The 12,324-nt window shown below is 37.1% G+C and overlaps 1 protein-coding gene across 1 annotated transcript in view; it reads right to left on the bottom strand.

Moving 5' to 3' along the window:
* Window positions 1-2,920: 2,920 nt before the first annotated feature.
* Window positions 2,921-12,324, bottom strand: part of LOC128051019 (palladin-like) — a 41,338-nt gene continuing 31,934 nt past the window's right edge. Inside the window, exons 4-8 of the mRNA XM_052643522.1 lie at window positions 7,907-8,024; window positions 7,173-7,235; window positions 5,484-5,625; window positions 3,268-3,387; window positions 2,921-3,165 (exon numbers count right to left, since the gene is read on the bottom strand). Coding sequence (XP_052499482.1) covers window positions 2,921-3,165; window positions 3,268-3,387; window positions 5,484-5,625; window positions 7,173-7,235; window positions 7,907-8,024 — 688 coding nt within the window. The remainder of the gene's footprint in view (window positions 3,166-3,267; window positions 3,388-5,483; window positions 5,626-7,172; window positions 7,236-7,906; window positions 8,025-12,324) is intronic.

Here is a 12,324-nt window from a genome sequence, read left to right as displayed (position 1 = left end):
GAATAGGCATTTGCTTACTTACTGTAAGTCATATTATAAGCAGTCACCCAAAATACTTCTCCACTTCTGCTCACTGATATTTCAGTTTACATTAATATGGGCAAAGCCTTCAATCCAAATTAGACTTAAAATGTAAGTGCAAGAATAACAGACACATACAGCCTTTAGTTTGAGCAAGACCCTGTCCTAGGCACTTTAAATGTGATACATGTGACTGAGACTTGATTATTCCCAAGAACAGAGTTTGATTGAGATATGCTCTACCAGCCAAGTGCGATAGATGCTCAGGACAAACTTAGATTCCCACTTTCGCCAGGAGCAGATTCTAAACGTTCCGTAGTTGAGGAAGGATTTTAGTTTTTATTTATTCTTTATCATTTACACTTTTCCTCTTCTTTTCCCTTGACCTTTGTAAGATAAACTTTCATTACAGTGTGGTAGCTCCACGGTACATTGAGGCTAAGTTTCTTGCTACAATTAGGGGATCAAGAGATGGTTTTGGAAAAGTAGATAAGATGTTTTAGAACACCATTCTTAAAAGTTAAGGGTCTATATTCAGTAATTTACCATGAATCTGTTTTTCTGCCTTTAAATATTTGGTGTGCTTTTTTAAATGGTGTTTTATGTTTTCTCACAAATATGGCTGTTTGAATGATTTGGTGCTTATTTGAGAAAAATCATCCTAAAACTGAAAGAATTAAGATGTCTGGTGGTTGAACCATATTCCAGCCTACCCACTAAAGACAACTTTCCCATTTCTGTCTCTAAATTATCAGTAAGGGCCTCTAGTAAATCATTCTAATATCTCACAAGATGTATGTAACTTCCTACTGTTGCAGGTGTTTCCTACTGAAATATTTCCTGCTACATGTCCAGGAAATTCCTTCTTGCCTCATCATCAGTGGGTAGCTGTTTAACTGTCACTCATTCATCTCTTGTATTTTACAATGTGAAGTATATATGTGATTGTAAAAATGGTGCTTTAAACTTCTGACCTTCTTCAGAGGTCAGATGTGTGTGATGAGGTTAATTTCTATCCTTCTCAGCTATATCAACTGAGAAGGAAAATGTCATATTGAAGATGAAAGGACAAAAGAATGAAGAATGTTTTATTCATTTTCAGGTTATGCATTAATCACTGTGATTTTTGAAGTTCTGCATAGACATATAGCAAAAGGGAATCACTTTGGAGCAGTGGACTCAGTCTTATTCTTCTCAACAAATAATGATGGATACTCCACTGGATTTGGAGTCAGTACAAATGATAGTATTAATTTGGTTAATGCTCTGCAGGTTTCTAGACACATTAACCTTTTTATTATCTATTTTGGAGACCTGAGTATAAGTACTCACTCTACTGTCTATCTCTGAACTTTAATAATTAAGTGAAAAACAATGATAGTATCTATTTTACTAAATCAGTGTTACAGAGACTCAAATGAAACAAGAAATCCTACAGTGGACTATTTTGTGGTATAATGTGTCTCTTCAACTAGGTTTTTTTCTGAGGAAGGAACTCCTTATTACTTATTTATCTTGTCTAGGAGAGTGTAGCTCTTGGTAGACATTCAGTAAAAATATGCTGACATTCATGGAACTTTTACCTGATAATTATCCCCACAAATGATTTTATTAATGAAAAAGATAGTAGTCTTATATGAAAGATACTAATAGTAAATTCAAGGCCTTTTTAAGTCCTAAAGTCTCACTGATAAACACAGGTACTTATGGAGAAGAACTGTGGATGTGAGTATTGTCCATTTTACCAAGGCACAGAAACTGACAAACACATACAGTGTGCTTAATAACTGTTTGTTGAATAAATTGTGGTCTTATTTACTTTTCCACACACCTATTCTTCCTTGATCCCGTGAGGAATCTATTTATAGGGGTAGCTACTGCCCAGACGACTAGCGATCCCATTAAGCTAAAGGGATTCCAGGAGACCAACTGAGAATTCACAGTTACTGGAGATAACACTGACCTTGGTTTAAAGACAATGCAGTGAAGTAATAGTTCCTATTTATTGAATTCTTACTATGTATTTCACACATTGTTCCAGGTCTGTTAGTCTCCAATGACTTTTAAGTATCAGTTTTTAGGTTTGTAAAAAATCAGTATTTTGGTTTGATGTTTGTGTTTGGGGGCTGGGGATGGTGGGTGGATTGTGTTGTTTTAAACGTACAGCCTGCTTGGCAAATTCACATACTGATATATCTTTCCATTTGTACTTTTGTCCTTTATATGCAAGGACAGTTGTGTCTGTATTCTAAGACTGCTGCTGCTGCTAAGTCGCTTCAGTCGACTCTGTGTGACCCTGTAGACAGCAGCCCACCAGGCTTCCCCGTCCCTGGGATTCTCCAGGCAAGAACACTGGAGTGGGTTGCCATTTCCTTCTCTAATGTATGAAAGTGAAAAGTGAAAGTGAAGTCGCTCAGTCGTGTCTGACTCATAGTGACCCCATGGACTACAGCCTACCAGGGTCCTCCGTCCATGGGATTTTCTAGGCAAGAGTACTGGAGTGGCTTGCCATTGCCTTCTCCAATTCTAAGACTAACCATGTAGAAATCTGTATCACAAAATGTTTTACCTATTTTTATTGAGATAGGACATTGAATTTTAATTTGGGAAAAGACTCCATTCTTCAGAAACTTTTGCCATTTCAGTGTTATTGTTTTTTCCCAACAAGTCTCTGTAGCAAACCCTTAAATATGTATCTAAGACTTATTATTTCTTACTATTTCTACAACTTACATGACTTACTGTTTCAGCCTTGGTGAAATGCATGATGGAGAAATGACAGAGGTAAAGTGATTCATCCATGCAAGCTTGCTGAGGGCAGAAGCTTTGTCATGTTCACTGTTCTCTATATAGAGCCAAGAATGTTTGTTGGATGCGTGAATGTTAGGTCTGTCTGCCCTTACCATTGTGGTTGTAGCTCAGAGGAATTTTCATTGATGGTGCAGCACTCATCCTTTGGAACCTGGATCTCATGTTCATTGTGACTGGCTGTTTCAGGAATAGTTGGCATAAGGTTTATTGGAGTATTGTCTGGATTTTTATCCTTTGTGTGGTTGTCACTGCTCCAGGGAGAGGAGACCAGTTTTGGAGGGAATTTTCTTGTGGGTGACTTTTGAGAGCCCTCTGATTTCTCCACTTTTCCCTCTGAAAAATAGAATTAGTCACCAAAGTTCAGATAGAAACAGTGAGAGTCTTCCTCTTGGCTCAGGGCTGAATTTAAGCAGGGTGATCCTGAGGAGTAATTACCTGGAGAAACAAAGAGTCTTGCTGTGGAGACTGCAGTCCCAGCCTCATTTTCTGCAATGCACTTGAAGTCTCCAGAATCTTCAGGAAATGCTTCTGTGATAATTAAGGTGCACACTTCCTCTGGAAAGGGGAGAGATTCATCTTGAGCAGAGTATTTAGGTGCCCCAAATTAACAGTGTGGGAGGATATTAGAGAGAGTAGGTATTGGGAATAAATAGTGTATTCCTGAGATTAAAAAAATAATCCCTCTGATTAGATTTTTGTCTTTGAGTGGCCTCATGAAGATAAATCCTAAAAATGCAACCTAAAGTAACCCCAGTGTGGTCCCTAACACCTGCTTCTTAGACACATCTGTTTTCTCTACTAGACTATCAGCTTCTTAAAAGCAAGGATTACACTTTACCTCTTGAATTTTAGATTTCTGTAGCCTTAGTGCTTAGCATAGAGGTCCTATAAGGACGAATTTCTGAACTGACCTAAATGTTGTTATTGCTGTGGTAACTAGACTTGATGGTAGGATAGTGATGGCCACTGTGTGGTGGCCATCACATGTACTTCTTGGACAGCCAACAATTTAGATGTTTGATGTCAGGACACCTTCTTTCTGCCTCTGTGTGTTGCTCACGAGGCAAACATGGAATAAGAGGACATCAAATGGAATTAGAGGAAGAATTCATGCCCTGTGAGGTCAGGGATTCCTCAGTGCCATGAACGGAACCTGGCCATTGCCTGTATCTAGTAAATGTTGAATGAATGAATAAATGAGCAAATATACTGATAAATCCCAGTTTTCTTGCTTCTTCCATTGTAGAGGAGTTGGCATAAGGTAGCCTCAAAACTTTCTGAAGGCAAAAGTGGTTTAGGAGACAAAGTCTTCTGATGCTTATTTGGTTTAATTATTTATTATCAAGATGTTGAAAAATTGTGCTTACCAGGAATGGATGATAAACAAGCTTCTGAAAGAAAAAACAAGAGAATAAAGAATTTAAATGATGGCAGTTTAGTTGAGAGAAGGTGCCATGTGTATACAAGAAATAACTTGAAACAAGTACAACATTGACTGAAATCTTGCATCACAGACTGTAAATTCTGTAGAAACTCAGAAAAGATATGGAATGAATACTTGGCAGGGTGCTAAAGCTAGAAAAACCATATTCAGTCCTGTTCTACAACTAGCTTGCTCTGTGACTTCGTGAAAATTACTTCTCTGGGCCTTAGTTATTCATCTCTAATGTGAGCTAGGAACAGCTATATCTCTTCTCTGAATGTAAACTGTTGCTGAAACACTAATCCTGAGGTGGCCTTTTTCTTCCAAGAAAATCCTTTTCTTTTACTCTCTCTAATTAAAGTTGAACATTATAAAAATACTGTAGTATTACTGCAGAAAAATACACAAAAGATTAATAATAGTTTTCGCTGGGTGGTAAGAATGTAACTTTACATTTCTTCTAGATTTTATATATTTTTTATGTTTATTGTAATAAATTTTATTACTTTCAAAAGTGCAATAAATGTGACTTTTAAAAGAAATACCATGTGGCATAATAGAGATGTTTCTTTCTAAATGTGATGTGCAAATGTGCAGTTGTTTTAAATTCATATTTAAGTGAGTATATTTTCTTCACATAGTGCAAGAAATATCTTGGGCTTTAACCTTGACTATAGCACTTACTAGCCTTGTGACCTTCAGCAAGATGTTTAGCATTTCTAATTTCAGTTTTCTTGCTTATAAAATGGGGATGATAACACATACTTCAAAATATTGATGTGAGGATTAAATTAGAAATTATTTATAAACAGCATTTAGCATGTCAGACATGACTGAAGTGACTTAGCATGTACACACGGGAAACTTAAACTGTAAAGTTTTAGAAAGCTATGCATCAGTTTTCATTTGTGTTACTCTTTAAAAAGTATGTTTATTCTCACATTTATTTTCTTGTTTGTATGCCAAAAGCTCATTGGGAAGATAATTTAGATTAATCTGTGAAAACAGACTAGTCTTTTTACAACTATTAAAATTATTATTTCATCAGAACAAAACAGCTGTCTTTTCTTTTTTGGTTGTTTATGTTGAGGAATTATTTGTATTTAAGTAATTGTTTAGCAGTAGCAATCTCTGAACCTGTAACAAATCAGTTATTAAACGTTAAAACATGAATTAGATTTCAAGGTAAATTGGAATTAAAAGTAAATTATAAAGCTTATCACTGTACTTTTTCTCAGAATTCGGAAGTCATCTGAGTCGGCTATCTGCTCTTTCCCTCTGTACCAGTGAACTTGAACTGCGGCTGTGGCCTGGACTCGGCATTCAAACACGACAAACTGACCTCTGGTTGTAGAGATATCTTGAAGATGCTGAAGAACAAACACAGAATTCACAGAATGGAAGAAACTGTTTCACCATATGCAGTGATTTGGGGTGTCAGTTGCAGTAAGTGTGCGTGCTTTTCATCATAATTATTGACAACTGATTATACCTTAATCAAAATAAGGAGCTTGCCGGGCATCTTTTGTGCTTTATAGTCAGCTGTAAGTTTTTATCTCAATTTCGTGGAGTTGTGTTTAATGAGAAAGCTTTTACTCTTTTTCCCAAGAACCGCTTTTCAAAATAGAAAACCAGTTAGTTCAGAAGTCTTCACTTTTTTGTGTTATTTTTTTATTTAGTACCTATGAAATCGCAGATTTATGGGAAGTATTGTAATTTGTTAATGATTCTGAATCATGACTTAGAGGAACCAGGCCAGAATCACAACTTTTCCACTAGGGGGTTGAAGCTCATCATAGGAACTTGGAAGACTTTGTGGAACTCTTTTGTGGAACTCCTGTTCTTTGTCTGTGAAATAGGGGTAGCAAAATGCTCAGCATACTTGAGGCTTTGAGGCTCATTTCAGAGACATAATCTGAAAACTTTCTTTAAAGAATGAAGAGTTATATTGATATATAAAAGTATTAACAACAGCTAGTACAGTCTCACAATTCATACATGAACAAGTGACATTTGTGGTAAATTTACCCCTTAAGTTCTAATCTCCCTCCTCTCCTATTCTCAGCTCCAGGGTCCTCTGGAATCTGGAATCACATTTCAGATTATAACTTGGCCCTCAGACCAAAGAGAAAGGACCTGAGGTCCTTCTGCCTGGTGAGATGTAGGTAAGACATAATGATCACCAGCCCAGGCCTTGAGCCTGATGTCCAGGGCTGCATATTATAAGGAAGGAATGCAGCAGGAGAGAAGACTTGTGCCTGATAGCATCTACTGAAAGTGGGCTTCCAGAATTGATAGCAATGCTCCTTACTCATAATGACACTGTTTCCTGTGTCTCCCATCCCGTATCTGGGTAAGTTCCAGCTGTACTTCTCATACCTTAGGCCAGCAGGGGCAATAGTTCCAGTTCTGTTAGATTTGAAAACTGGAAGACAGAGAGCCTGCAGAAGATAGCAACCTTAGCTTGGTTTGACTTAGTTGATTGAATCCTGCTGTTTCCAGTGAATGATAGAGGAGGCATCTAAATCCTGATCTCTGACTGTGACCCAAGCCAGAAATAGATATGGTTTTGCTTGTTGACTTCTTCAGAGGGCATCTTATGGCCAGTTAATGTGATGAATTGAACCTTGAGGTCAGGCAGAGCATTGTCTGCTTGGAGAGAACCTTCTAAGTATTGCCTTCCAATGCTGGAGGATTGACACAGAGCAAAAGTCTAAAGAGCATAGGATGAACCATGAATTGCCCTGTGACACTGAACAATAATTTCATGTTTTCTGGGACTCAGTTTTCTCATATATGAAGAATTGTAATCCCTGAGGTCCTTTCTAGTTTTCTCTTTTCTTCTTTCTACACCTTTGATAAACCCTACAATTTGTCTATAAAATCCAAACTCCATTATGCACTGTGCATAGATTACCTTGGTGAACACAGGGGCTACAACACAAGTGGATCCAAACAGGCTGCTGCAGGGACTCTGCATCTGGTTAAGAAACAGAAGAGACACTGTCATCCACATTGTCAAGGCTCTGAAACCTTAGTTGAATGGTGGCCATGGGCTAGCTGTGACCACCCACACTATAAATTTACTTTATGAAAGGGGTGGTATTCCTAAATTAAATGTCAGTTTGGATATCTACTCCAATGCCACCTCTTTTTCCTCTCTCCTCCAGCATTCCGTTAGTTGAGATGGTGAAATACAACACTAGGTGGTTACATTTGAGAAATGAGTATTGGTGATTATTTAGAGACTGTGCATTAAAGGTTTAAATAACTTCTAAATTTTACTGACTAGATTTTTTCCTTCCTCCTTACAGTTGTTCTTGTATCTTTTAGGTTTTCGAAAAACATCTCTCTCCTTTTTTAATTACAAGGGAATTCATTCCTTGGATAGTTGGAATATTCTATTATGGGACTGAGCTCCTGGAGACCAACTGTCCCTTATGGTCTGGCACACAGACAAATGGCCAACCCACAGAACTACCATGGAGTTATTTCTGAGACCCATAGATTTCTTTCTTGTTCCTTCTGAGGTCATGCAGCTGGAAGCTTTTCCTGTGTATACTTTTCAAGAAAATTGCATTGATTCCTTCTTCTCTGGGCCTGTGTCTCCATTACTGAAACCCCTCAGAAAGCTTTTAAAGTTGAACCTACCCTCTGGGGGTCAATACACAGTGGTTGAACTAAGGTAGAATAACTTGATCTGATGTTAGAGGTTTCATTAACAGGAGAACTGATAGTCAGAGACACTCTAGTGGTTTTCTTCTTTATCCTGTAGGGGAAACAAAACCAAGCACAATCCAGTTAAAGAAAGATTAGAGGTGGCTTTGATACAAATGACTCGCTGAATATATGAGTATATACTGAATATATGAAATTTTTACCTTTAATTCTTATTTTTCTTTTGGTTTGCATAATAATTCAAGTGTTTTCTCTTTGAGCAAGTATTAGTAGATTATGACTCCTAGTCATTTTGGTTTAGATTTCCTTTGTCCTTTCCTCCAGCCCATAATCAGTGGCTCTTACTGAACACTTAAATTGCAGAAGAAAAAACTTCCAAAGCAAATAATCAGATTGCACTTTGGAAAGTTGATAAATTGATTGGTATATATTTTAAAAAGTAGAATTCCCCCTATAGTCATACATGACAAATGCACATTCACATTTTGTACTTACTCTGACATTTCTGTCACATATGCCAAGCATAATCCCAGAGAAAAAATGTTTTCTTACTTCTCTGGGTACTTACCTATAAGAAAGGAAAAAAAGAAATTCTATCTAAATCTGATGGGAATTTAATGAAATGTAGTTCAAGTATATTATATTCATACTAGGACCAGCAAATTAATTACAAATAGCAGATCCATCCAAAACATCTGAATTCTTGACTAAGGATGGAACTATTTTAATATTTGCAGTGTAAAAATTCCAGATGTTTACCTTTATGAAGTTATGATGCTTGTACCCAGAAGAACTGCTTCAGAGGGCATATATTAGTATCTCTGAATTTGCATTTTGGTTTGAGGTCCTCAGCATATTTGTTATGATAAGAAAATCCATTGAACCTAATTATACTTAAAAGCTTTCACACAGCAAAGAAAATGATTGGTGAAACAAAAAGACAACCTGCTAAATGGGAGAAAATGTTTGCAAATGATATGACTGATAGGGTTAATATTCAAAATATATAAGAAGCTCATACAGCTCATTAATAAAACAACTCGATTAAACAATTAGCAGAAGACCTGAATAGATATTTTTCCAAAGAGGAAACCCAGATGGCCAACAGGCACATGAAAAGATGCTCAATATTGCTAATCATCAGGGCAATGCAAATCAAAACCACAATGAGATATCATTTCATACCTGTCAGGATGGCTATCATCAAAAGAACCCAAGTAACAAATGTTGGCAAGGATGTGAAGAAAAGGGAATCTTTATACCTTGTTGGCAAGGTATACTATGGAAAATAGTATGGAGATTCCTCAAAAAACTAAAAATAGAACTACTATATGACTCAGGAATATCCACTGCTGGATAGGTATTTGGAAAAAACAAAAACACTAATTTGGAAAGATACATGCACCCCAGTGTTCACAGCAGCATTATTTACAGTTGCCAAGATATGTAAGCAATCAAAGTGTCCATCAGTGGATGAATGGATAATGATATATATACACGGAATGAAAGTGAATGTGAAAGTGAAGTTGCTCAGTTGTGTCCGACTCTTTGCGACCCCACGGACTGACTATAGTCTACCAGGCTCCTCTGTCCATGGGATTTTCCAAGCAAGAATACTGGCTGGAGTGGCTTGCCATTTCCTGGAATAGTCAGCTATAAAAAGGAATGAAATTTTGCTATTTGCAACAACATGGATGGACTCGGAGGGTATTGTGCTAAGTGAAATAAGTTCAGACAGAGAAAGACAAATATTGTATGGTATCACTTATATGTGGAATTTAAAAGCTACAGAAAACTAGTGAATATTACAAAAAGGAAGCAGACTCATAGAGACCAAACTAGTGATTGCCAGTGAAGAGAGGGAAGGGGGGAGGGGCAATATAATAATAGGGAATTAAGAGATACAAACTATTATGTATAAAATAAGCTATAAGAATATATAGTACAACACAAAGAATGTAGTCAATGTTTACAATAACAATTAATGGAGTATGCTGCTGCTGCTGCTGCTGCTGCTAAGTTGCTTCAGTCCTGTCCGACTCTGTGCGACCCCATAGACTGCAGCCCACCAGGCTCCCCCATCCCTGGGATTCTCCAAGCAAGAATACTGGAGTGGGTTGCCATTTCCTTCTCCAGTGCATGAAAGTGAAAAGCGAAAGTGAAGTCGCTCAGTTGTGTCCGACTCTTAGTGACCTCATGGACCGCAGCCTACCAGGCTCCTCCGTCCATGGGGTTTTCCAGGCAAGAGTACTGGAGTGGGGTGCCATTGCTGTCTCCTTAATGGAGTATAAGCTTTAAAAATTGTGAGTCACTATATTGTACACCTGTAGTAGTTTAGTCGCTAAGTCGTATCCAGCTCTTGTGACCCCATAGACTGTAGCCTTCTAGGCTCCTCTGTCCATGGGATTCTCCAGGCAAGAATACTGGAGTGGGTTGCCATGTAACTTATAGAATATTCTACATCACTTGTAACTCAATTGAAAACAAAACCCTTTGAAACACGTTGCTGTGTTTACTATAAGGAAGGGGTGTAAATGATCATATTATTTCTGTGAAGATTTAGTAGAGAAATACATCTCAGTTCTTAGAATCAGGAATAATGGGCTTCTCCTGTGCAACTGGTTTAGTTTTCCCTTATAGATATTGTGGATCTTAATATTGGTTATATTTCCCTCTGTATTAGCTACCTGAAAGTCTAATGCTCACTTCATGAAAGCCAGTAATTCAACAGTGACTAGAGTCAGAATCTTCTAAATCTCTAACCTGATGCTTTTCTTTTTTTCATTTTATCTATGTTGATTATTTACCCACATCAGCATAGATTGCATGACCCCACAAGAACCTTTATTTCTTGATAGAAGAGGTACACTGGAAGTTGTAGACTAGCTTGAATAACAAAATATTGTAATTTCCGGAAAGCCATTGGTTTATGGAAATGGGGTGAAATTGTAATTATTCCACAAATCCAGGCTAGATAGTCACTTTACACTACAATTCTTTAATGGACATAAAATAGTTCCCACTGACAAAGTCTTTAGCAGAAGTATTTGATATCATCATTAGGGCTAGATTTATCTAATCTCCTTTTAAAAATCATTCATTTATTTACTTTTGGCCATGCTGAGTCTTTGTTGCTGCTCTGGCTTTTCTCTAGTTGCGGAGAGCAGGGCCTACCCTCTGGTTGAGGTGTGTGGGCTTATCATTGTGGTAGCTTCTGTTGTTGGGCTCTAGAGTGTGTGGGCTTCAAAAGTTGTGGCTTAGTAATTGTGGCTCCCAGGCTCAAGAACACAGGCTCAATAGCTGAGGCACACAAACTTAGTTTCTCTCTGACATGCGGGATCTTCCCAGACCAGGGATTGAACCCATGTCTCCTGCATTGGCAGGCAGATTCTTTACCACTGAGCTACCAGTGAAGCCTGTAATCTCCTTCTGATCTCACCATATAATCATGTAATAGTTGGTGTCTTTTTTAAGTCTTAAAACCCCCTTTATCATCTTAAAGTTTTATAATCATTTTAGAGTTAATTTACCTAAAAATTTTGATGATATAAAAGATTTACTCTTTCATGTTTTATTTCCTATGGTGGATAATGGCTTCAGAGTATGCATTTTATTATTATTTAAAAATTACATATATATTATGTCTATTCCTTTCTATTTATTTATATTATAAATTTGTAAAATCAAAATAAACCTGCGAACTGGAACTACTTTTTAACTGAGTTAGTTAGTTGTTTTTTAATTTTCAAAGAACAGATAGAATTTTTCTTTGGTTGTTCAGAAGATAGCTTTAACTCTATGAGTGTATAAGGGCTGAAGGGGTTACAAACACACACAGATTACCTTTAGGCCCAAAACTGGGCACAAAAAGAGTCTATACTTATAGACTCTCTAAATAGGGTAGAATCAAACAGTGTTAGCTGTATTTGTTTGATTTGGATAATTTTTCTAATGAATGAAAGCTTCACAAACACTCAAACTTTTGAATTAGCCAAGACCCCAGGAGCAATACAAAGGAGTTTAGAGTTAGCTGGCACAATAAAAGTATATGAAAAGCTCAATACTGCAAAAGATACATGGTAATAATAATATAGGTGCTGTCTTAGTAATTTATTTAACTTATATGCAGAGTACATCATATAAAATCTCAGGCTGGATGAATCACAAGCTGGAATCAAGATTGCCAGGAGAAATGACATCAACCTCAGATATGTAGATGATACTATGCTAATGGCAGAAGAGGAAGTAAAGAGCCTCTTGAAGAGGGTAAAAGAGGAGAGTGAAAAAGCTGGCTTGAAACTCAGAATTCAAAAAACTAAGATCATGACATCCAGTCCCATCACTTCATGGCAAATAGAAGGAGAAAAGTGGAAGCTGTGACAAATTTTATT

Source organism: Budorcas taxicolor, chromosome 7 (assembly GCF_023091745.1).
Source record: "Budorcas taxicolor isolate Tak-1 chromosome 7, Takin1.1, whole genome shotgun sequence".
Classification (NCBI taxonomy): Eukaryota; Metazoa; Chordata; class Mammalia; order Artiodactyla; family Bovidae; genus Budorcas; species Budorcas taxicolor.
Note: the sequence above shows the minus strand (reverse complement) of the source record. Positions and strands in the feature narration are given on the sequence as shown.